General features: G+C 46.4%; 2 protein-coding genes and 2 non-coding genes across 4 annotated transcripts; 1 reads left to right on the top strand and 3 right to left on the bottom strand.

The window, feature by feature from the left end:
* The first annotated feature begins 6,506 nt into the window (after positions 1-6,506).
* MCCD1 (mitochondrial coiled-coil domain 1) lies at positions 6,507-7,770 on the top strand. Its single transcript, XM_065912125.1, has 2 exons — positions 6,507-6,681; positions 7,425-7,770. Exons 1-2 carry the CDS (start codon positions 6,520-6,522, stop codon positions 7,752-7,754), a joined length of 492 nt encoding a protein of 163 aa, XP_065768197.1. The 5' UTR covers positions 6,507-6,519; the 3' UTR covers positions 7,755-7,770.
* Positions 7,771-7,934: 164 nt separating this feature from the next.
* Positions 7,935-19,175, bottom strand: DDX39B (DExD-box helicase 39B). Its single transcript, XM_065912124.1, has 11 exons — positions 19,065-19,175; positions 17,497-17,839; positions 16,210-16,337; positions 15,837-15,929; positions 13,437-13,620; positions 12,230-12,348; positions 9,841-9,972; positions 9,032-9,141; positions 8,786-8,930; positions 8,505-8,652; positions 7,935-8,162 (listed from the first exon to the last, which is right to left on the bottom strand). Exons 2-11 carry the CDS (start codon positions 17,705-17,707, stop codon positions 8,146-8,148), a joined length of 1,287 nt encoding a protein of 428 aa, XP_065768196.1. The 5' UTR covers positions 17,708-17,839; positions 19,065-19,175; the 3' UTR covers positions 7,935-8,145.
* On the bottom strand, positions 13,302-13,378 carry LOC136152018 (small nucleolar RNA SNORD83). The gene has a single exon (XR_010660176.1). It is a non-coding gene; the product is annotated as a small nucleolar RNA SNORD83 (small nucleolar RNA).
* On the bottom strand, positions 18,299-18,377 carry LOC136152017 (small nucleolar RNA SNORD83). The gene has a single exon (XR_010660175.1). It is a non-coding gene; the product is annotated as a small nucleolar RNA SNORD83 (small nucleolar RNA).
* Positions 19,176-20,810: the final 1,635 nt, after the last annotated feature.

The following is a 20,810-nucleotide window of genomic DNA, read 5'->3' as shown; positions in this document are numbered from 1 at the left end:
ACCAGCAAACTCCCCTCTTCCAAGCCTCAGACCCAGCTTTAAGGAATCTTGTCACAGCATTTATTCATCCCTTCACAAATAGTGAGTGCCTCTGTGCCAGGCTTTGTTCTAGGACTGATGGCTATTTAATCAAAATAGGCAAAACACTTGCTTTCCTGATGCTTACAGGTTGTTGATTCAAGAAGAGGGGAATTAGCCCTCAGCTGTAGACAGGGGATGGAGAGGTCAATTGTAAAAGAGCATGTGGGGCGGTGCTGTTGAGGTCCTCTTTGGGAAAAGATATCTTCACAGTATGTTAGAAAATGATAGGGGATACAGAGAAAAAATAATACAAAGTCAACAGTCAATGCAAGGTGATGGGAGAGGTGGCGCTTTAAAAGAGGGTGGTCAGGGTGGGCCTCATGGAGGTGACAGCTGAGCAGACTTGAAGCAGGTGAGGAACCGAGTCTTGGAGATATGTGAAGGAAGAGCATTGCTGGATCACCCTCTGCATACCCAGGACTGCCCCAGGTGGGCAGTAAAACTGCAGTGGGATTGGAGGTGGGCGCCCTTGTGAACAGACTTCTTACAGAAAGGTGTGGGGTCCTGGGTCTCTCTTTCCTGCTCTGGCCTTTGAAAGTCCTGGGATGGGGGAGGGAGAAGGCGCTGCTTGTGGAGGAAGACTGGGGGTGGGGCAGGCCGTGAGGTGGGACTCCCCCTCCCTCTCTCTGCCCTCTCTCTTTGGATCCACCCCCCTCGCCCTCCACCCAGGGTTGTGGTCACTGACAAAGGGCGTCCCTGAGGGCAATCACGCTCTGAGAGGCTGAACTGTCTGCAGAGTGCTGACCCAGCTGCAGGAAGGGGGAGGGAAGTGACGATGAACTCAGGACTCAGGGACCCGCCGTGGAGGGGTGACAAGACTTACAAGAGCTGGGCTGCTGTGGGGGTCCTCCTTGAAGAAGACCTGAAATACCTCTGGCTGGTGGAGCACCTGGGCCTGAAGGGGCCCCTCAGTGTGACGTGGGATGTGTTGTCAGAGGATGGGTGAGGGTGGTGGTAAATCTCTTCCAGACCCGGGCAAGGCTCTCTGCTGCTGTACCCAAGGGCCCTCCCTTCCCTCCTCAATGGAGACATTGGAAATGTCCTCAGTTGCCCTCTGGTCACTCACATTTCACCCTCATTTGAAAACCCTTCCAGTTCTAACCTTTTTTTTAATTGGAGTATAATCATTTTACAATGTCATGTTACTTTCTGCTGTACAATGAAGAGAATCAGCTATATATATTCATATATCCCCTCCCTCTTGGACCTCCCTTTCAGGGCCCCCCAACCCACCCCTTTGGGTCATCACAGAGCACGGAGCTGAGCTTCCTGTGCTTTATAGCAGGTTCCCACTAGCTATCTGTTGTACACATAGTAGTGTATATATGTCGGTCCTGATCGCCCAGTGTGTCTCACCCTCCCCTTCCCTCCCTGGTCCACATGTCCATTCTCTATGAGTGATTCTTGCGGCACCTTCTCCCACATCCCCAGGACCTGACCTCTCTTCTTCTCTTCTGCCCTCCAGTGGGAAGAATGGCTCACTTCTCCCTGAGGAGCAGGCGCCAGGCAAGAGGCTGGGCTCTAGCTGAAGTTGGAGGAGGAAACAGGCCGACTGGAAGAGACGACGGGCACAAAGCGGAAATCAAGGGGTTTGGGGAAGTGACCAAGAAAGGCAGCAGAAATCAAGGGGTTTGGGAAAGGCGATTCCATATCATTATTTTCTCTCAGAGTCTGAGAGCCATCCTTACCCCCCGCCCTGCCCGGCCCAGGGACATGTAAAGAGCGGCAGGAATGGAAGAAAAATGTAACTGATTCCCTCTGCCATCTTTTCCTCTTGGTTACTCTACTTTTGTAAGTGGAACTTCTTAATGAAGCTTGAAATTTTTCTTTCAGGGAAGTCTCCAAATATCAGGAAATTAAATTATTAATGTTTCAGCCCTACAGGCTAAAAACAAAAAAACAAAACAGAAGCGTTAAGGAATGAAGGCACATATGGAAAACTGGCCATTTCGTAGGGTAGTAAAGTTTGCACTAAATAAGCTCCAATGTGGTGCTGAAAGGATAGCCTCTCATTTGCCTGTATGAGCTTGGGCAGCTCTTAGAAACTCTGTCCTCTTTAGAAAAGCAAAATGAGCACTCAATACCCAGATCTTGGCTAAAACACCCTCCAATAAAAGGAACCATGGGTCTTTAGAAAAATAGCTGATTGTAGGCTTAAGACAGAAAAAAATACAAGATGAGCCTGGAACGCCTTGTAATGCCAGAAAGGAAGGCAATTCCCCAATGTGGAGCATGTCAAAGGGACACAGAAGCCAACCTGAAAAAGCTCCCTATGAACAAAGTTGGAAAATTTCAGCAGCAAAATAACAATAAATATTGGATTATAACCCAAAATAAAAAATATTGAGTTCAGGTACTTCCCTGGTGGTCCAGTGGCTAAAACTCCATGCTGCCAATGCAGGGGGCCAGGGTTTGATACCTGGTCAGGAAACTAAATCCCACATGCCACAGTTAAGAGTTTGCATGCCACAACTAAGACCTGGTACAGTCAAACAAATAAAATTTTTTAAAAAATATTCAAGTTCATATTGAAATACATAAATGACTGGAAAACATTTTAAAGGGAGAAAGAAAGGACACACTTTCCTTATAAAAGGATATCAAGTAATATATGAAGAGAATCCCCAGTCCAGGAGGTGGAGTTTAATTTCCCTCCCCTTGAGTGTGGGCTGGACTTGGTGACTCATTTCCAAAGAACAGAATGTGCTGTGTGCTCAGTCGCTCAGTTGTGTCAGGTTCTTTGTGACCCTTTGGACTGTAGCCTGTCAGGCTCCTCTGTCCACAGGATTTCCCAGGTAAGAATACTGGAATGTGTTGCCATTTCCTTCTCCAGGGGATCTTCCCAACCTAGGGATCAAACCTGCATCTCCTGTGTCTCTTGCGTTGGCAGTCAGATTCCTTACCACTGAGCCATCTGGGAAGCCAAAAATAGAGAATGGAAAGGGAAAAACTACTACTGAGTGGAGAAACTTGGCAGATAAAGATCATGTTGATATCATGTACCCTTGATATGATGTAATAAGAAAGGCCTTTCACATCTACAGTGCTCTTCCCTAAAACCCATAAACCCAATTTAATCATGAGAAAATATTAGACAAACCCAACCTGAGTGATATTCTCCAAACGTTCTGTCTGGTACTCTTCAAAATGTTCATGAAAACAGATAAAGAGTAAGAAACTCAACAAATCAGAGGAGACTAAGGAGGCATGACAACCTAATGCCTGGTACCCTGGACTGGATCCTGAAACAGAAAAAGGACATTAGTAGAAAAACTGGTGAAATCCAAACAGTCTATAGCTTAGCTAATGGTATTATACCAATTTTAACTTCTTAGTTTCTTGGTCTCAACATAGTTTTGATAGATGTTAACATTAAGGGAAGCTGGGTGAAAGGTACCATATGATATCATCGATATGTGGAATCTAAAATATGACACAAATGAACCTATGAAAAAGAAATAGAATCAGGTGAGAGTGGTGGGAGAGGGTTGAATTAGGAGTTTGGAATTAGCAGATGCAAATTGGTGTATATAGAATGGATAAACAAGGTCCTACTGTATAGCACAGGAAATTATATTTAATATCTTATGACAAACTATAAAAGAATATGAAAAAATATATATATAGCCAGTCACTTTACTGTATAGTAATTAATACAACATTGTAATTCAACTATACTTCCATAAAAAATAAAGTATACTGGCATTTTTTACAAATCAAAGGTTTGTGACAACCTTGTGTTAAGCAAGTCTATCAGCGCCATTTTTCCAACAGCATTATTTTTTAATTAAGGTATGCACATTGCTTTTTTAGACATAATGCTATTATACACTTAACAGACTACAGTATAAAGTATATATGGGCTTCCCCAGTGGCTCAGAGATAAAGAATCTGCCTGCCAATACAGGAAATGCAGGAGACAGGTTCAATCCCTGGGTGGGCAAGATCCCTTCGAGAAGAAAATGGCAACCCATTCCACTATTATTGCCTGGAAAAAGTCCACGGACAGAGGACCCTGGTGGGGTGCAGTCCATGGGGTTACAACTTAGTGACTGAGCCCACACACGCACACATTGTATAAACATGACTTTTATATATTTAAATTGAGAAACCAAAAAATTCATGTGACTCACTTTATTGCAATATTCACTTTATTGCAGCGGTCTGCAAACCCATAATATTTCCAAGGAATGCCTGTATTGACAAACTGATTCTAAAACGCATATGGAGAGGCCGGAGAGCTGGAACAGTCAGCACACTACAGAACACTCAGTGAACACCTGAAAACCCTGCCTGAGTTCAAGACTTCCCATAAAGCTATGCTAATCAAGACTCCATGGTATTGCTGAAAAAAAAACAAGTAGGTCAGTGGACAGGACAGAGAACTCAGGAATAGAATACATAAATGGTGCTGGAACAACTGGACACTCACATGCCAAAAAAAGTGAAATGAGAAAGTTCTCTTGAAAAGTTACCATGAAGGTCACCTGTGACAGGAACAAAAAGTGCCTCTCAGTAAACTTCTCACATTAAAGCAGTGGGTGAACTTAAATATACCTAAGTACCCATCTCCCCAGGTTTCACGTGAAGGGTACGTGACTCACGTCAGTCCCCCCAGGCCTGCCCATCCACTGGGCAGGATGCTATAGTAAAGGTGGGATCAGCAGAGCAGCTCCTCAACCTTGTGCCAGACACCTCCCATTATCCTCTGCTTGTCCCTGGCAGAAGACAGGCCCCTCCTGCAGAGGCCAAGCCAGACCTCTCATTTGATTAAGACTAAGAGACATAAATAAAACTGTACCACATAAAGAAAAAGACTATTAGCCCTCAGGAGTAACAAAAATAAATATATACAGTAACATAAGTCTAGGTTTACATTTATCTATTTTCATCCCTTCGTTTCCGTGACTATGAGATCCACAGCTCATCCAATAGTTCTGAACTGATCCAAATATCAGTCTTTTCTTTAGCTCTCACAGACAAAGACAAATCCAGATTCTACTATAATTCATGGCTTAGGACTTCCTACTGCAAATCACTGGATGTTAGTCCATTTTGGAGTTCATAACCTGAAATAGAAATTCAGATGATTGAAATGGCTAAACTTCAGGTAGGATACTTTGTTACTAGTGCATCATCTAGACTGTCTTACAGAAGTTTCTCAATTAATAGCTGCTAATCTTGCTTTTAATTTATAAATGTGCTTAGTTTCACTTCAATGTTACTTGTGGCTTGTCTAAACTTGTACTAGTTTCCCTTATCTGTAACAACAGTAGTTTGGGCCTTTATGTCTCAACAATTAAGACTTTAAGCTGTGCACACATTGCAATTCAAAAATGAGCCCCCACATATAACCCGATCACTGAGAGAGAAGAGGGAAGGCTTGTCTCCTCCAAAATCGTGCAGGAACTCTCCATTCTTTTTCCACGAAAAAATGGGTACCTGCCAACTAATGGGGAACCCAGAGATCTGACTTTATCTAAAGTTGCTTCAACCCAAGTTCAAGAACCACTGACCTCCAGGAAGGTCTCCCTCTCTGCTCCTCTGACCCCCACGCTATGGCAGAGGCCATCTTCCCTTCAAATTCAGTGTGATGTCCCAGAGAGAAACTGCAGCTGTCCACTGTCCAGCAACCTTGCTTTCCGGGGCATGTTTTTCTGAGGACCTACTTTTTCCTAGAACAAAGCTGGAACCATCCACTCTGTGAGCCAGGGGTATGGCTGTGCCCTCTAGCCACAACAGGACATTTCAGAACACACTGCAGGAAGTCCAGTATACAAGCTTCAGTGACTGGATAAGGCTTTTGTTCTAGTGCGGATTCGATGGGAGTGCTCACCAGTTCAACCAAGCTTGAAACCGGTACCTGTGTACGGTGCTGACTTAACAGAGGAGGCAAACCCCAACAATGTACAATGCACAACAGGGACAAGAGAAAGGTCACCAGCAAGACGAGGAAAGGGAAATAAAGTGAAAATACTTGAGCCAGGTCAAGGGTGTGAGCTTTCAAGTCTGGCAGACCTAGGCTTTTCCAACAGGCTGTGGAGCCTTGAGCACATCCAGCCCAGAGCAGGTCCCAGCCCATACTTGCTGAATGAGAGAGTGCTGAATGAAGTTCTGAGCATTTCCTCATCTCCCAAGCAGTAACGTAATTCATTCTCCCTTGCAGAACTGAGAATGAGTAAGAAACACGGTGCTAACAATTACTGACAGAAGACACGGTAAGCCGGGGACCAGAGTTCTAAAGCAAATTTTGCCTGGCAGGAACAATTTCACACTAGGGAACCTAAGTTCCTGGACTCTGGGGCCAGGTTGGGAGGTGGGTGGGTGCAACAGAGCAGGGCAGGGGCAGGGCCAGGCATTGAAGCGAGGCCACAGCCCGGAGGGAGCCAGTTCCTGGTGGCTGTGAGGTGGCTCAGACAGCTCCCTGCCTCACCCGCCATGGTCCTCCCTCTAGCCTGGCTCTCCCGATGCTGCCGTCACCTCCTCCTGCCATCCTGGGCCCCCACACTTCAGGGCTCCTGGAGGTGCTGTTCCCAGGGTCCCAGGAGCAGCACAGAAAAGACAAGCTCCACACACAGTGGGAAGATGCCACCTTCCAGGGTAAGTGGCACCAAGGAAGGTGGAGGGCATGAGGGCAAATTTGTACTGTGGGGCAGAGAATCCCCTCCATGTCACCACAGGTCAGCGGAAAGCAGACCTGATGGCTCAGATGATAAAGAATCCACCTGCAGTGCAGGAGACCTGGGTTCAATGGCTGGGTTGGGAAGATCCTGGGTTGGGAGGAGGGCATGGCAACCCACTCCAGTATTCTTGCCTGAATAATCCCCATGGATTATCCAGAGGAGCCTGGAAGGCTACAGTTCATGGGGTCGCAGTCCTAGATGACTGAGCGACTAAGCACAGCACAGCACATGCCCCCACCCCCCACGCTTGTGGCCTAGTCCCAACCCTCATTTCCCTAAATCACCCTCCCTGCCCCCACCCCACTTGCGACCCCAAGACACCCTCTATCTGCACCCTACCCTCCTTGCAGTTCAGAGAGTCCTTGAACAGAGTAACTTCCCCTCATCTAACAGTTAATTATTTCTCAGGAGGGTTGGGACAGCCAGTTCTCCCCTTCCCAAATGCACCTTAAAGTCCAGTTACAGCCCCTGGGCCGTGATCTCTAACTACCACCCCACACCCCACTCCAGGACTATGCCCAAGACAGGAAACTGCTTTGGTTCTGCAGTAAGATGACCTCAAATTAATGGGGCTGAGGTAGAATTCCTCACTTCCAGTGAGCCTCAGCCCTCAGTCCTGGCTGATGACCTCTCCCTAATGCCCTGCCCCCACCCCCCCAGGAGTCCCAGCCCCACCCCACAGCTGAGCTGGCCCAGGCAGAGGAGCTGCTGGAGCAGCAGCTGGAGCTGTACCAGGCCCTGGTGGAAGGGCAAAAAGGGGCCTGGGAAGCCCAGGCCCTGGTGCTCAAGACACAGAAGCTAAAGGAACAGATGCGGAGACACAGAGAGCCTGGGAGAAGTCGCCTAAGCTTTCCATCAGTGGCCCCTTCACCCTCCAGCCCTGACAACTGCACGACACGCTCCCCAGTCCTTGGATCAGCAACATCCCAGCCTCTCCCAGGCCCTAAGAAAACACAAGAAACTGCCACAAAAGAGCCAGAAGTTGGATAGTCACGAGAAGTCATGGCCTCTGCAGTCTTTACACTCACATCCCAGTTCAACACCTCCCACTGACCTCAGCTCACAGCAGGGCACACAGTCCCCACAGGAATTTACTCTGGATTATGTCCCAGAACCACCTCACCCCAAATCCAATAAAGGGATGGAACGCTTATAGACACCACAGACACATGAGTTTTTTAGTTTTGTTAAAAAAAAAAAAAAAAAAATCCGACAAATCAGGGAAATGGGCTTTAGGAGTGGTGGTGATGCCAGAGGGAAGTCATGGGGTGGGGGACTGGGGCTGTCCGGGGTTGGTAGCAGTAGTGTCTCCTTCACCCCCACGCCTGGTACGGTCTCCTGAAGAGGAACTGTCACATTCCAGAATGGGTGGGTGAGTCCTCTACCGTGTCTGTTCAACTGAAGAAAAAATACAGCAGTTAGACTAGAACGTGGGAAAAAGTTTTTTAAAAAAATCAAAGTAGGCACAAACCCCCCTCTCCCAACACATCCAGATGTTTGTGTGGTGCGTGGGTCAAAGTATAGGTCTGGGGGTACAGAAAGAGAAATAATTTGATGAGAAAAGATCCCCATACACAGGTCAACTAAACATCCCAACAGAGCATCAAGGTGGGGGCGGCAGAAATATGGATGAACTTGTCAAGTGGCCACCATGCACCAGGGGCTTTAAGAAAAAACCCACTAAGCAACGAAGAGCATCTAAAGGACTGGGGGAAGCAGCTTCATGAGATCATTACTCACTGTAGGAGGAGATGTCTATCTCATCAGGCAGCTCACTTATATTGACTTCAAAGCGATCCTGCACATCATTGAGGATCTTGGCATCATTCTCATCTGACACAAATGTGATGGCCAAGCCCTTGGTGCCAAACCGCCCTGCTCTGGCCACCTGGAAGGAGACACGTGATAGGATGGGCAGGCCCCACAGAAGGAAGACACACAAAAGGAGGGATGAAATGCAAGATAAAGAAACTGAAGGGGTGGGAAAGGACACTGGGATATCTTCCAGGTGTGGGGCTTACCCGATGCAGGTAGGTGTCTGAATCCTCAGGCATGTCGTAGTTAAAGGCGATGTTCACCCGCTCGATGTCCATGCCTCGGCCAAACAGGTTGGTAGCCACGAGAATCCGTCGTTGAAAATCTTTAAACTGCTGATACCGAGAAAGCCTTTATGAGAAAGGAGAGCAGAAAAAGTGTTGAGATTCTCTTCTCTCAAGGGTACCTTTTGCTCGCAAGGACACAAAACATCTTGCCCATCTCTGACTCACCTCTCCTCCTGGGGCATCCCGCGGTGGATGGCAATGGCTGGGAAGTTCTGCTCCACCAGGAGCTGGGCCAGGGCAATGCAACGCTGCACAGACTTCACAAATATCACCACCTGCGTGCGTGCGTGGTGTGTATGAGATTGGAGGGATGTGCGTCCATGTGGATGTGAGAAAGATTACGTGCAGGAGTTCTCAGTAATTACACTCTTCTAAAAGAAATCTTTAGTCCCCATCACATACTTCCTCTTCTGCTCTAAATACTAAGTCTTTCTCCCTTGGCTCTGACTTTTCCTCAGCAGACAAACATGCTGCAGAGGATATGGAAAGCAGTAACCAAAACTACCAGATACATTAGGAGACAAGAATGAAGCCACCACATGAGAACAGTAAAAATCTGAAGTCTGGAAAGATATGACCAATATTCCCAACTCACCAAAACATCAAACACAGTAAGAACTTATAGAAAATGATTTTTAGTGCAGGCAAATCACATAACAGGTAAAGTGATGAAACACTTCTCCCTAGGTGAGCAGTGCAAAACACAAATTTAAGAACCTAACATGTCTAATTATTGTGGGACTCTCACCAACTTTATTAAGACTCAAGGATTTTATAATTTACTTTGTGTGTCAGCCATGGAACAGAAAAACAGTTCTCATCATGCTCACGCTCAGCCCCTAAGTCTTTCTTTCATTTAAAATAATTTTCCCACCATTCTCTTTCACATGGCATACATGGCTTCCTCAATAAAAAGGTTTCTGCCAACAACTGGAGATGTACTCATTCTCCCTATTGGACCTTGGACAACTGACCTGGTTGAATTCAAGGACATCCAGAAGGTCAAAGAGCTTCCGGTTCTTCTCGTTGTCCTTCAGTTTCACGTAGTACTGCTGCAATCCATGCAGCGTCAGCTTCGTCTCATCATCCACGAAGATCTCCATTGGCTGGGGGGGAGGGGGAAGGGAAGGGGTGGGGAACGGGAGGAGGGCAGAGTGGGGGGGTTAAACCTGGGGGGGTGGAGGAAGTTGATCTCCAATACACCCCATGGGGGGATGGGGAGAAGAGAGAAGATTGAAAACCCAGCCCCACCCCCCCAAAAATACCCACATTTTAATGTGGTCTTTTGTACATTAGATCTGATTTCCTTCCTATCAGTTGAGTTTTAAAATTTCCCAACTGAAAATTGTTATGGGAAAGAACTCTGCAGGGAGGAAAGGGCAGAGTCCAACCATCCAATGGCGAGATGCCATCACCTCAAACAGAGGTGGTGGCGGAAAGAAACAAAGGGAAATGGTTCTCAAAGCGAGAACATGATGCAAACACCTGGGAAATCACGGCAACAGTGACTCGAGGTCAGAATAATTCCATCCGAGCTGGTTTAAAACGGGGGAGAGGAGGGGAGAGCTCCATTTGAATATTCTCTCAACTAGGAGAATCATATCTCCATAAGGAAGGTAAATGTCTTCCCATATCTCCATTAGGAAGGTGGAAGATCAGAATGCTTCAATGGACTTAAGGTCAAAATGCCATGAAAAGAGAGGCAAAGATTACTCAAGATGAGTAGCAACTTGCCCTCAGACCACAAGGAAATAGTTTTAGATGAGATTGGTCTCTGAACGAAAAACCAAACGATCTACAGTGTTACGAGGAAGGTACAATGAGTGGTGCTAAGAAGCAAATTCAGAGCAGCAGAGTTACTCAGTCATCTTTAAAAACAAAACACACATACACACACAACCCTTGAAGGGAAGGCAGATAGCATTTACAAAAAAAAAAAAAAAAAAGTGGTAACTGGCACAAGAGTCAACTCTAAAACCCAATTTCCCTTTGTGTGCTGTGCTTAGTTGCTCAGTTGTGTCCGACTCTTTGTAACACCATGGACTGAAGTCCACTAAGCTCCTCTGTCCATGGGGATTCTCCAGGCAAGAATACTGGAGTGGGTAATTTTTCCCTCCTCCAGGGGAATCTTCCCAACCCAGGTGTCCCGAATTGCAGGTGGATTCTTTATCATCAGAGCCACCATGAAGCCATGGTTAACGTAAAACCCCAGGGTACAAGATTTGGGAAAAGGATAAGTGTGTTATAGGAGAAAACCAGAAGCCGAACTTCAGAATGCAGATTAGCAAAGGAAGGATTTCCAAAGAGAAGTTCCATGGCTTCTTTCCTATCTAAATTGAATCCCAAATATAGCTAAAGGTAAGAGTTATGGTCCCACGGGAAGGAGCATAGCAGGCAGGGAGGGAAAGAACACACTCCACTGCTTACACAAGGGCCTGCCTAGCCCAGACCCTACCACCACCTGGTTACACCCAAGTGGAGCTCCTCACTTTACTTTTTCCATATCCCTCTGAATATTAAGAGTTAAAAAGAAGAAAAAAAAAATCTACCACCCCACTCAAAACACCCCTCCCCACCAACACAAATGGAAAGAAACAGGGAGCACGGCACGCCTTGGGTTCAGGAAAAAAACCGGGAACGGAAAAAGAGGCTGGTTTGGTCCTCAGCTTCCTGGTCAGGTTCCCCGCGGCCTCCGCTGCCGCCATCCACCGCCGGGTGCGTCCGCATTCCCCCGCCGCGCCACGGTGCTTCTCTGCTGCCGGCTCACATCAACCGAGGTTCCGACGGGTGCGAGGAGGTACGGGTAGGAAGGAGTATGGACTCGGGGATTGAGGTGCCAAAGGCCCCCACCCCTGGAGGTGGGGAGGGAGCGGATTCATGTGTGCTGTTTGCTCTTCTTTTGGACATGCCCTGCCATCTGTCTGTCCCTCTCTTGCTCTCCTGCCACCGGGAGGTTGTGAGTTTGGGGAGCAGAAGGCTCCAGCTGTATGCTCGATGCCACCTTGAGGGTGCGTGGCTGTAGGGGGTATGTAGAAGACGATGGGTGGGTGGTAGGGCAGAAAATCCTGCCCTCCCCCAAAAGGGAGAAGAGGTTCAAAAATGCTGTGATGAAAAAAAAAAAGTCGAACACTACCCGCTCTCACATTAACCCGACCAAGTCTTCCGGAGTTTCCCTGCCGCCGCGCAGACCCTAACACTAACTGTCTCTGCCTCTGTGTGTCTCTTCAAGGAGTCATCACTTTCAAATGGGCACGTGCCCCCTTCTTGGCGCTTGAAGGACAAGGGAGTCTGGAGGAAGAGGGCGCGGAGGGGGAGAAGGCAGCGGGCGGGGAGTGGAGGGAGAGAAGGTAGAAGGGTATTTACGTCTTGCATGAACTTGCGGCAGACTGGACGAATCTCTTTGCTCAAGGTAGCACTGAACATCATGACCTGCTTCTCATGGGGGGTCATGCGAAAAATTTCCTGGACATCCCGACGCATGTCTACAGGAGAAAGAAAAAAAAATTATAGTAAAAAAGAGACATATATCATAAATGAAGATCAGAGACAGGTAAGGACTGCTGGAAATGGGTGAGCCGAGAGTTGCGGGTCAGGGTTAAGATTTGCCTCGGGTCTCTCTCTACTCTATTATCTCCAACCGCCATGTAATCATGTCCAAGGTTATAACACAGTGGGAAGAACAGTGACTATGGACCAGGTTCCAGCCGTGTATTTTAACCACACAAGAAATTAGATGAAACCCCAAAGCCCACAACTAGAAAATGGGGATAAAGCCCACTGCAGAGGCTCACAAAGATTAAGTCCTTACAAAGCCCTTCTCCCTACTCCTCTCTCCCCAAGCTCCAACTGTCTACCAATATCGCGCACCTATTACATTCCAGCTGTCAGAGTCCATTCCACGCTTCCTCTGGATCACACTGTCCTATCCAGTCAGGCAAATATGACATCTCTACTTGGAGCCCACTTTATAGCTCGCCATCTAGAATAGCCAAAGATCATTTGGAATGACTTATCCCTGGGTATATGCCCGTCCCTAGTCTCATTCACCAAATTTGAGTTCTCATAAAACATCTTCCTTTCTTCACAGCACTTGGCACACTGGAACACCACACCACACAGACTCCCACACACACTCTCCACATTCATTCCAGAACTTAAATCGAAACATTTATTCAGCCATAAATCTGATGATACACGCTGAGGTGAGAATGCCGAACAAGCAGACTGTCTCCTTTTCCAGCTCCATTTTCTTCCCTATGACACCCACTATAGAGATTTACGAAGGACACAATGGTGGTGTGACTAACATCCAAGATCAGCTAAGTCCCTCCTCTCAAAGATAAACATCTACCACAAAAAGGAAGAACATGATACCCTTCTCCTTGATCACCAAGGAAGGTTAACAAGCCTAATAGAGACTGACCAGAGAAGTCAGAGCCATCAGTCATGGGTGATAGATTAAGAGTCGTCCTGGCACTAAAGTGCTCCAGTATCAAATAAGCATCATTTGGCTCCAAAAGGCAACTTCCCAGATCACTAGACCAGCCCCAGCCCAACTGGGAAAACTCACCGAGCTGTTCAAGCATCTTATCGCATTCATCCAAGATAAAGTGTTTTATGTGTTTGAGGTTGAGGCTCTTATTTCGAGCCAGGGCTAGGATGCGGCCAGGGGTCCCCACGACGATATGCGGGCAGTTCTTCTTCAGCACCTCTTCATCCTTCTTGATAGACAGACCACCAAAAAACACTGCGACCTGCCAACCCAGCAGAGAACCACATTTTACAAGGAAGGGTCGGGTCAACCTTCCCAAGGTTCCCATCCTTTCAATTTACTCTAAACCAATCCTCAGAACATTTCAGAGCTAAATGGAACATGAGATCACCTAATCTGAAAGTATCGTATCCCCTAAACATTGAATCTAAGAAACAAAAGTGACCTGTTCTAAAGTACATGGCTGATCATGGCTCTGAGGACTAGTATTTAGTTCTGACTTAATCTAACAATTTTCCTTCTCTACTCCAAAGCCAGGCTTCACTGTAAAAATTAGGATGGCAAGAAATTAACAGTGTCAAGTACCAAAAAAAAGCTCACGGGTATCAAGTGTTCCTAACTGACCCTAGATTTTTTAATTCCTTTGAATAAACCCTATTTAGGCTACACATGTTACTCCACCTTAAAACCATTAGGGAAATGGCTGTTGAGCCTTTAATACAGCATCAGAAACTGCTTTTTTAGTTTCAAAAGGGAGAGACCAATCAAGCCCTAAGTCTAGGGTAAATCTAAAACCATTAATTGTGGGACAAGTGGTTTGCAACAAAACAGGAGATACACAGCATCATCTATGAAGAACTCTTGCCAAAAATCTTTAACTTGAATCAGTTAAGCTTTCAAACATAACTTTCAGTTTAGGGACTTCCCTGGCGGTCTAGTGGTTATTGCACTTTCAATGCAGGGGGCATGGGTTTGACCCCTAGTTGGGGAACTCAGATCCCACACGCTAGGTGGCACAGCAAAAAGAAAAAAGAAAAAAAAAATTCAGTTTACAGGAAACACTGGGAGTGAAAAACAAGTTAAAACACCACCACAGGAGAGTAACCAGACAAATCCAGAGGTAGGACATTCTGCAGAACTAGCCCAATCTCTTTTATCAAATCACTGAAGCATAATATTGAGCAAAAGGACAAAAAGACTCCCTCATCAAATTTATATTTGATCTTGACACCAAAAACATCCTCTTTTGAGTCCACAAGGTGATGAATTAGACCTACAGAGGTGGAACTACATCCTAGCTTTCTACTGAGCACAACAACAAACATTTTCATAGTCATAACAATGGAAACTGTTTTGTTTTCAACCTATAAACAAGACTACTTGCTAAAAGGACAGAAAGTAAATGCTAATGAAACTGACAATGTAAGAACACAGATATACTTGACACATACACATAGAGCTTTGACTATATTTAGAAAATTAAATAGCTTCCCCAAGTTCTGGGGAAAAGAACAGTGTAAACAAGCTAAACAGTCTTACATGAAAAGTCAAAACGGCTTTTAAGACAAATTGAGAAAATAGTGCCTAATACTTGGTTTCACAAAACATCAGAAGTAAAAAAAAGTTAACAAGTGGTAGGTACTCTGTGAAGTATGATTAGACAGGAGAAGACAAATTCATCATAAGATCTTTTGGATTAACTACTATTTTACCAAACCCAAATACTACTACTTTAAACAAATTACTTTTAATTTAGGGCTACTACTCAAATATTCCTAGTTCTAAATATAATAATTAAGGAGGAAACTGTTAATCTGAACAAAACTATATTTTTTCACCCAAAGAGAATAAAAAATTATATACATCAAGCATATACATATGCTTCTCAAACTTCAATTACCTGAGAATCTTGTTAGAATGCATGTTCATACTGGATAGGTCTGGGGTGGAACCCATGTTATCTACATTTCCAACCACTCCCAAGTGACAATGAAACCACAGGTCTGGGAGCCACACCCTGAATATCACAGCTACACAATGCACACCCATACTGACACAGTGTAGATACACACTGACACAGTGTATACACACACCAATACAATGGGTTAAAAAGCAAAACAATGGGGAGGGAGGTGGGAGGGGGGTTCAGGATGGGGAACACATGTATACCCATAGCAGATTCAAGTCAATGGTTGGCAAAATCAATACAATGTTGTAAAGTAAAATAAATATTTTTTTTAAAAAAAGCAAAACAAGTTTCTCCTTAATCAGAATATAGCAGGCACCTCTAAAAGTATAATTCACATCCAAACATAAATCTCTTACACACCTAAGTTGCAGGAACTTACTATGTCCTACACGTTTATTTGTGTACAGGTATTTAATACCTGTGTGACGTGAAGACTACTGATCTAGCAAGTCCCCAATGCCTCCAACTCCCCACACCCTCATTCCCCCAAGTCTCTTACCCTGGCTTACCTTGACGCTGGGCATGTATTTGGAGAAGCGCTCATACTCCTTGCTGATCTGAAAAGCCAACTCCCGAGTGTGACACATCACCAGTACAGACACCTGGGGTGGGGGGACAGTAGATGGAGACACAGACAGTATATCCCTTCACCAGGGATGTCACAAAAGCATACCCAGCAGATCACAAGTGGCTACAATTCCGGATCTAAATCATTAACCCCATGATTACTACAGAATATTCCCCAGGGCTCTCAGTCAAGAATGATAAAGGTCATCTGAGCATCAAGAACTCACAGCTCTGAAAGCATCATGTAGCTGAGACAACACCCTTCCTGAACACTACTAGCCAAGATGACTTGCCCAGCACTCTCCCCAAGTGTACCTGTCCAGTAACCGGCTCCAATTGTTGCAGTGTAGCCAGCACAAACACCGCTGTCTTTCCCATGCCTGACTTGGCCTGGCATAGGACATCCATTCCCAGGATGGCCTGAGGGATGCACTCATGCTGGACTAGAAGTAGGGAAGAAAAGGTAAATTAGACTCCAATCTCCAGAGAACTCCACCACATTTTTGCACCAGGCCAAACCCATTTCTCACCACTCAATTCTTAATTCTTGTCAATTTCCATACCCCTTTCTCTCTGCTCCATCAAAGTGAAAGTGAAGTCGTTCAGTCGTGTCTGACTCTTTGCAACCCCATGGACTGTAGCCTACCACGCTCATCCATCCTCGGGATTTTCCAGGCAAGAGTACTGGAGTGGGTTGCCATTTCCTTCTCCAGAGGATCTTCCTGACCGAGGGATTGAACCCGGGTCTCCAGCACTGTAGGCAGACGTTTTACCGACTGAGCCACCAGGGAAGTCCCTTGATCAAAGTGATTCCCAAATCAAGACCTTCCCAGTTCCTTCTAGTATTAGCCTCTTCTAACTCCAGGGCCCAAAGTCCTATATCAACCAATTGGTCATCTTAGGTGCTCCTCTGTCCCAATGTTCCTTAACCTGTAACAATCCATGACTTTTGAGTACCTGTCACAGGCTACTTTTCCTATTCAGACTGTCATGCTTTGGATGACACAACTCTGCAACCTTGGACAAAATGAAGAACTTGGTGAAAGTGAAGTTGCTCAGTCACGTCCAACTCTTTTCGACCCCATGGACTGTAGACTGCCAGGCTTCTCCATCCGCAGGATTTTCCAGGCAAGAGTACTGGAGTGGGTTGCCATTTCCTTCTCCAGGGGATTTTCCCGACTCAGGGATTGAACCCAGGTCTCCCAAATAGCAGGCAGACGCTTTACCGTCTGAGCCACCAGGGAAGAACTTGGTACTTGACCCAAAAGCCTATCTTTAGACCAGCCATAAAGGTTTGCAGAGACGAGAGTTGACTTGGTCCAAGGGTCCAACTAGCTCCTCTTTGGAAATTTTAAATTAAAACACAAAATTTAAAACAAGGAGACAAGAAGAGGCACTCTAAGTTGCTTTGAAATCACTAGCACTTACATACTATCATGAATAAAGACTAACCTATATCAACATCTTCTACTGCTGAAATAGGTTCTGGTACTTATTTCCTGATCTATCCAATATATAAGTCTGTAAGGGACCATAGCTATTATCTGTTTTCTTGTATCCTTAAAGCACCTATGAGTACTCTATGCCCAACAGGAAATTTACCTTCTGATGGATGCTCAAAGCCACAGTCAACAATGGCCCGGAGCAACTCTGGCTTGAGCAGGAAGTCACGAAAGCCAGAGCTGTGGATGGAGACATAGGAGCCCTTGACATCCTTCTTGGCAGGGGCCTCAGCCCCATCTCCCCCAGCTGCCGTCTCCACCTCATCATCTTCATAATCCAAGAGCTCATTGTCCACATCGTTCTCCGCCATAACTGAGCCGGCAGGCGAAGGGGAAGGGTCTCCAGATGGGGTAACGCAGAATAAAGGAAGACAAGGGGGGGGGGGGGGGGGGGCTTGAGGAACAGAAGAGGAAAAGAAACACACTAGTTTCTGACAGAAGAGCTGGGGGGGGAAAAAAACAGGGAGGAGACATCAGTCATCAGCAGAGCCTTCACCATCTATCCTGTCCATCCCCACACTCTTCTTTCCCTAAACTATGACACATGTACCTGGAAACAAAAGTAACAAAGAAAAAAAAAGTAACAAAAAAACACAAGACAAAGAAACAAAAGGCAAACATAACACACGGAATGGGAAAAGTGTGTTCCCCAGGGGTGGTGATTAGGACATAGGTTCCCAAAAAGAGGATCGGAGAAGCAGAAACCGGAAAGCTAGAAAGGCAAGGTCAGCTTAGTTCTAAATTCCTCCTCCAGGACAGCAGTAAGGAAAAAAAAATTAAAAACACATAAAAAACAAGACTACTACTAACAACTTACAAGACTGGAGAATGTTAAGTGACAAAATGAAAATTTCTCAATTAAAGACCTTGTGCTTTCCCTATAATCTCAAGGTGTCGACAGCAGCCATCAGTCAAGGGTGATAGATTTACGGTCGTCATTGCGCAAAGCGCTCACTTTTCAAAATGGAAACATCATGTGGCTGCCATCCATCTCTCCCAACACTCCAGTCTCCCACTCCTCAGACACTTCATACTTGCGCGTAAAAAATCCTTCGGTGATGGTGGCGGAGGAGGGTGGGGGCTAGAGAATGGCTCGGCCAGGAGAAAAAACCCACTCCTCCATCAGTCACATCACTGTTGCGTTACTCCTCAGCTATGACTCGTTTCCGAAAAACACACAATGACACCACCCGTAAACATTTAGGAAATGCTCCAAATAACGGTGGACAAACAGAGGTGAGAAATGCCCAGGTAGGCCTGGAAGCCGGCTCCTCTTCGCATTCCCGCCGCGGACCCAGGACCCAGAAATAAGCGGGAAAGTGATAAGACCCCGCCCTCCGCAAATACCCAGGACCAGAGGACGCCTAGCGCCGCCTCTCAATGTCACTGGGGCCTCGAGTAATCTAGGGGCCCACCGAAGGAGCGAGAAGCAAAGAAAACACAATGGCGCCGGGGCCACCATCTTGGATTGGGCCCCCCTAGCTTCCCTCCCTCCCTCCCCCCCAAAGTTTCTTCATCTCGAAAAAGATGCAAGCGATGGAACTAACGACCCAATCAGACTCCAGCAATCAGACCATGGCCTGTACAAGGGCTATCAGGAGCTCGTGCGGCAGGATGGCCGCAGAGAAACGCAGATGGAGGCGGATGGTGCCGAAGGCCAAAGCTTACCTGAGCAAGGCAAAGACGTATGGCGGCGGCAACAGCGACGAAGAAGGGAATCTGCCTTCACTTCCGGTTCCCGGTTTTCCCTCCACCTCGGCCTCCCGCCTTCGTTGATGCGAGCGCGCAGGCGCAAAGAACCGGAAGCCGGGCCTTCCACAGTTGTGTAGTTCTGCGCGCTCCAGGGTTGCCTTTAGAAAATGCCTGCGTGAAGAAAAAAATTTTTAAGCCACTTATTACTCCTTCTTTACTACCAGAAACACATCAAGGAAACTATAATCCTTCCCATTGTTATATTTTTTCCGCTTGCCCAGTTCTTTGCCGCGCCTCTCTCTTCATTTAGATTCTTGCCACTTAGGTCTTCTCTCTGGGCACCCCTCCGCGGGCGCAGGAGGACCCAAGGTGGCGGGACTTCGAGTTCCCACGGGGTCCTTGGCCCGGTAGTCAAGGTGACCTGGGGGCGCTGGCGCTGGAATTAGGGAACGACCAGCGCCAGGTGTGGGTAGTGAGTAGTTCTGACGGATCCTACCCCCTACCTTTTCCCCAGTCTTGGAGCCGGTGGGCGGCATTTACCCAAAGTAATAGTTGACTGATGTATCTGATGTCCTAAGGGCCGTGAGCTTGGGCTATAAGTCAGGAAGGTGTTCTGAAGCCACTGAGTGCAGTCCTGCACTTGGGTCTAGATTCTGCCCCAAGGGTTAACGATAAATACTAGGTTATGAGGGTTACATGCTGTTGGGTTAGTCGCTAAGTCGTGTCAGACTCTTGCGACGACATGGACTGTAGCCCACCAGGCTCCTCTGTCGATGGGATTCTCCAGGCAAGACCACTGGAATGGATTGCCATGCCCTCTTCCAGGGGATCTTCTCCACCCTGGGGTTGAACTCAGGTCTCCTGCATTGCAGGCTGATTTTTTACCTACTGAGCCACCAGGGAAACCTGAATGTTACATAATATTTTATAGATGTTGTTATTTCAATCAAAATGTGCTTAACCCTTTACCCAATAACCCCTCCCTTGGTTCATCCTGGATATTCTTCCTGAATGAAACATTTGATATCTCTCGCCTCGCTTTTATATGCTACAGAAGTCAGATGTGACTTAACAAAACTGATGACAAACGTTTGACCCTTTACCTATTATCACTTAATCATTTAACACCAAGGTGTACCATTATTCTCATTCTATATCAAGCAAAGAGATCGAAAGAAATAAATCAACATGTCCAAAGTAATACAGCTAACAAGGTGACAGAGCCAGAACGTAGACACCTCTTTATTCTCTACTGTATCCCATCTCCCTGATTAAAGAGTGCTTAATAAATACACTACAGATAACCTCATTGGTTCAAGGCTCGTTTTCTGTGGCCAAAAGAAATAACAATGATTCAAGGATGTTACAGAAGGGCAGTTTTTCCAACACACAATATCTTTTTTCCAACAGCATTTATCAACTGCCAGTCCTGCGTCAAGTGCTATCCTAAGATCTGGGTACATAGCAATGAACAGCCCTATCATCACGGAGTTCACTTAACAGGGGAGACATGTCAAATACGGATAAACGCTATGAAGGAAAACAAAGCAATTTTCAGTTCAGTTCAGTCGGCCAGTCGTGTCCGACTCTGCGACCCCATGAACCGCAGCACGCCAGGCCTCTGCTCCATCACCAACTCCCGGAGTCCACCCAAACCTATGTCCATTGTGTCAGTGATGCCATCCAACCATCTCATCCTCTGTTGTCCCCTTCTCCTCCTGC

Source organism: Muntiacus reevesi, chromosome 20, assembly GCF_963930625.1.
Source record: "Muntiacus reevesi chromosome 20, mMunRee1.1, whole genome shotgun sequence".
NCBI classification, from domain to species: domain Eukaryota; kingdom Metazoa; phylum Chordata; class Mammalia; order Artiodactyla; family Cervidae; genus Muntiacus; species Muntiacus reevesi.
Note: the sequence above shows the minus strand (reverse complement) of the source record. Positions and strands in the feature narration are given on the sequence as shown.

Bases quoted from the DNA above. Each gene is read 5' to 3' on its own strand.
- MCCD1 (XM_065912125.1), top strand. From the start codon at position 6,520: ATGGTCCTCCCTCTAGCCTGGCTCTCCCGATGCTGCCGTCACCTCCTC. The intron at 6,682-7,424 runs GTAAGTGGCACC...CCACCCCCCCAG, and splicing joins GGAAGATGCCACCTTCCAGG to GAGTCCCAGCCCCACCCCAC.
- DDX39B (XM_065912124.1), bottom strand. From the start codon at position 17,707: ATGGCGGAGAACGATGTGGACAATGAGCTCTTGGATTATGAAGATGAT. The intron at 12,349-13,436 runs GTGAGTTTTCCC...TTTCTCCTGTAG, and splicing joins TAAGATGCTTGAACAGCTCG to ACATGCGTCGGGATGTCCAG. The intron at 8,653-8,785 runs GTAAGCCCCACA...GTCTCCTTCCAG, and splicing joins CAGACACCTACCTGCATCGG to GTGGCCAGAGCAGGGCGGTT.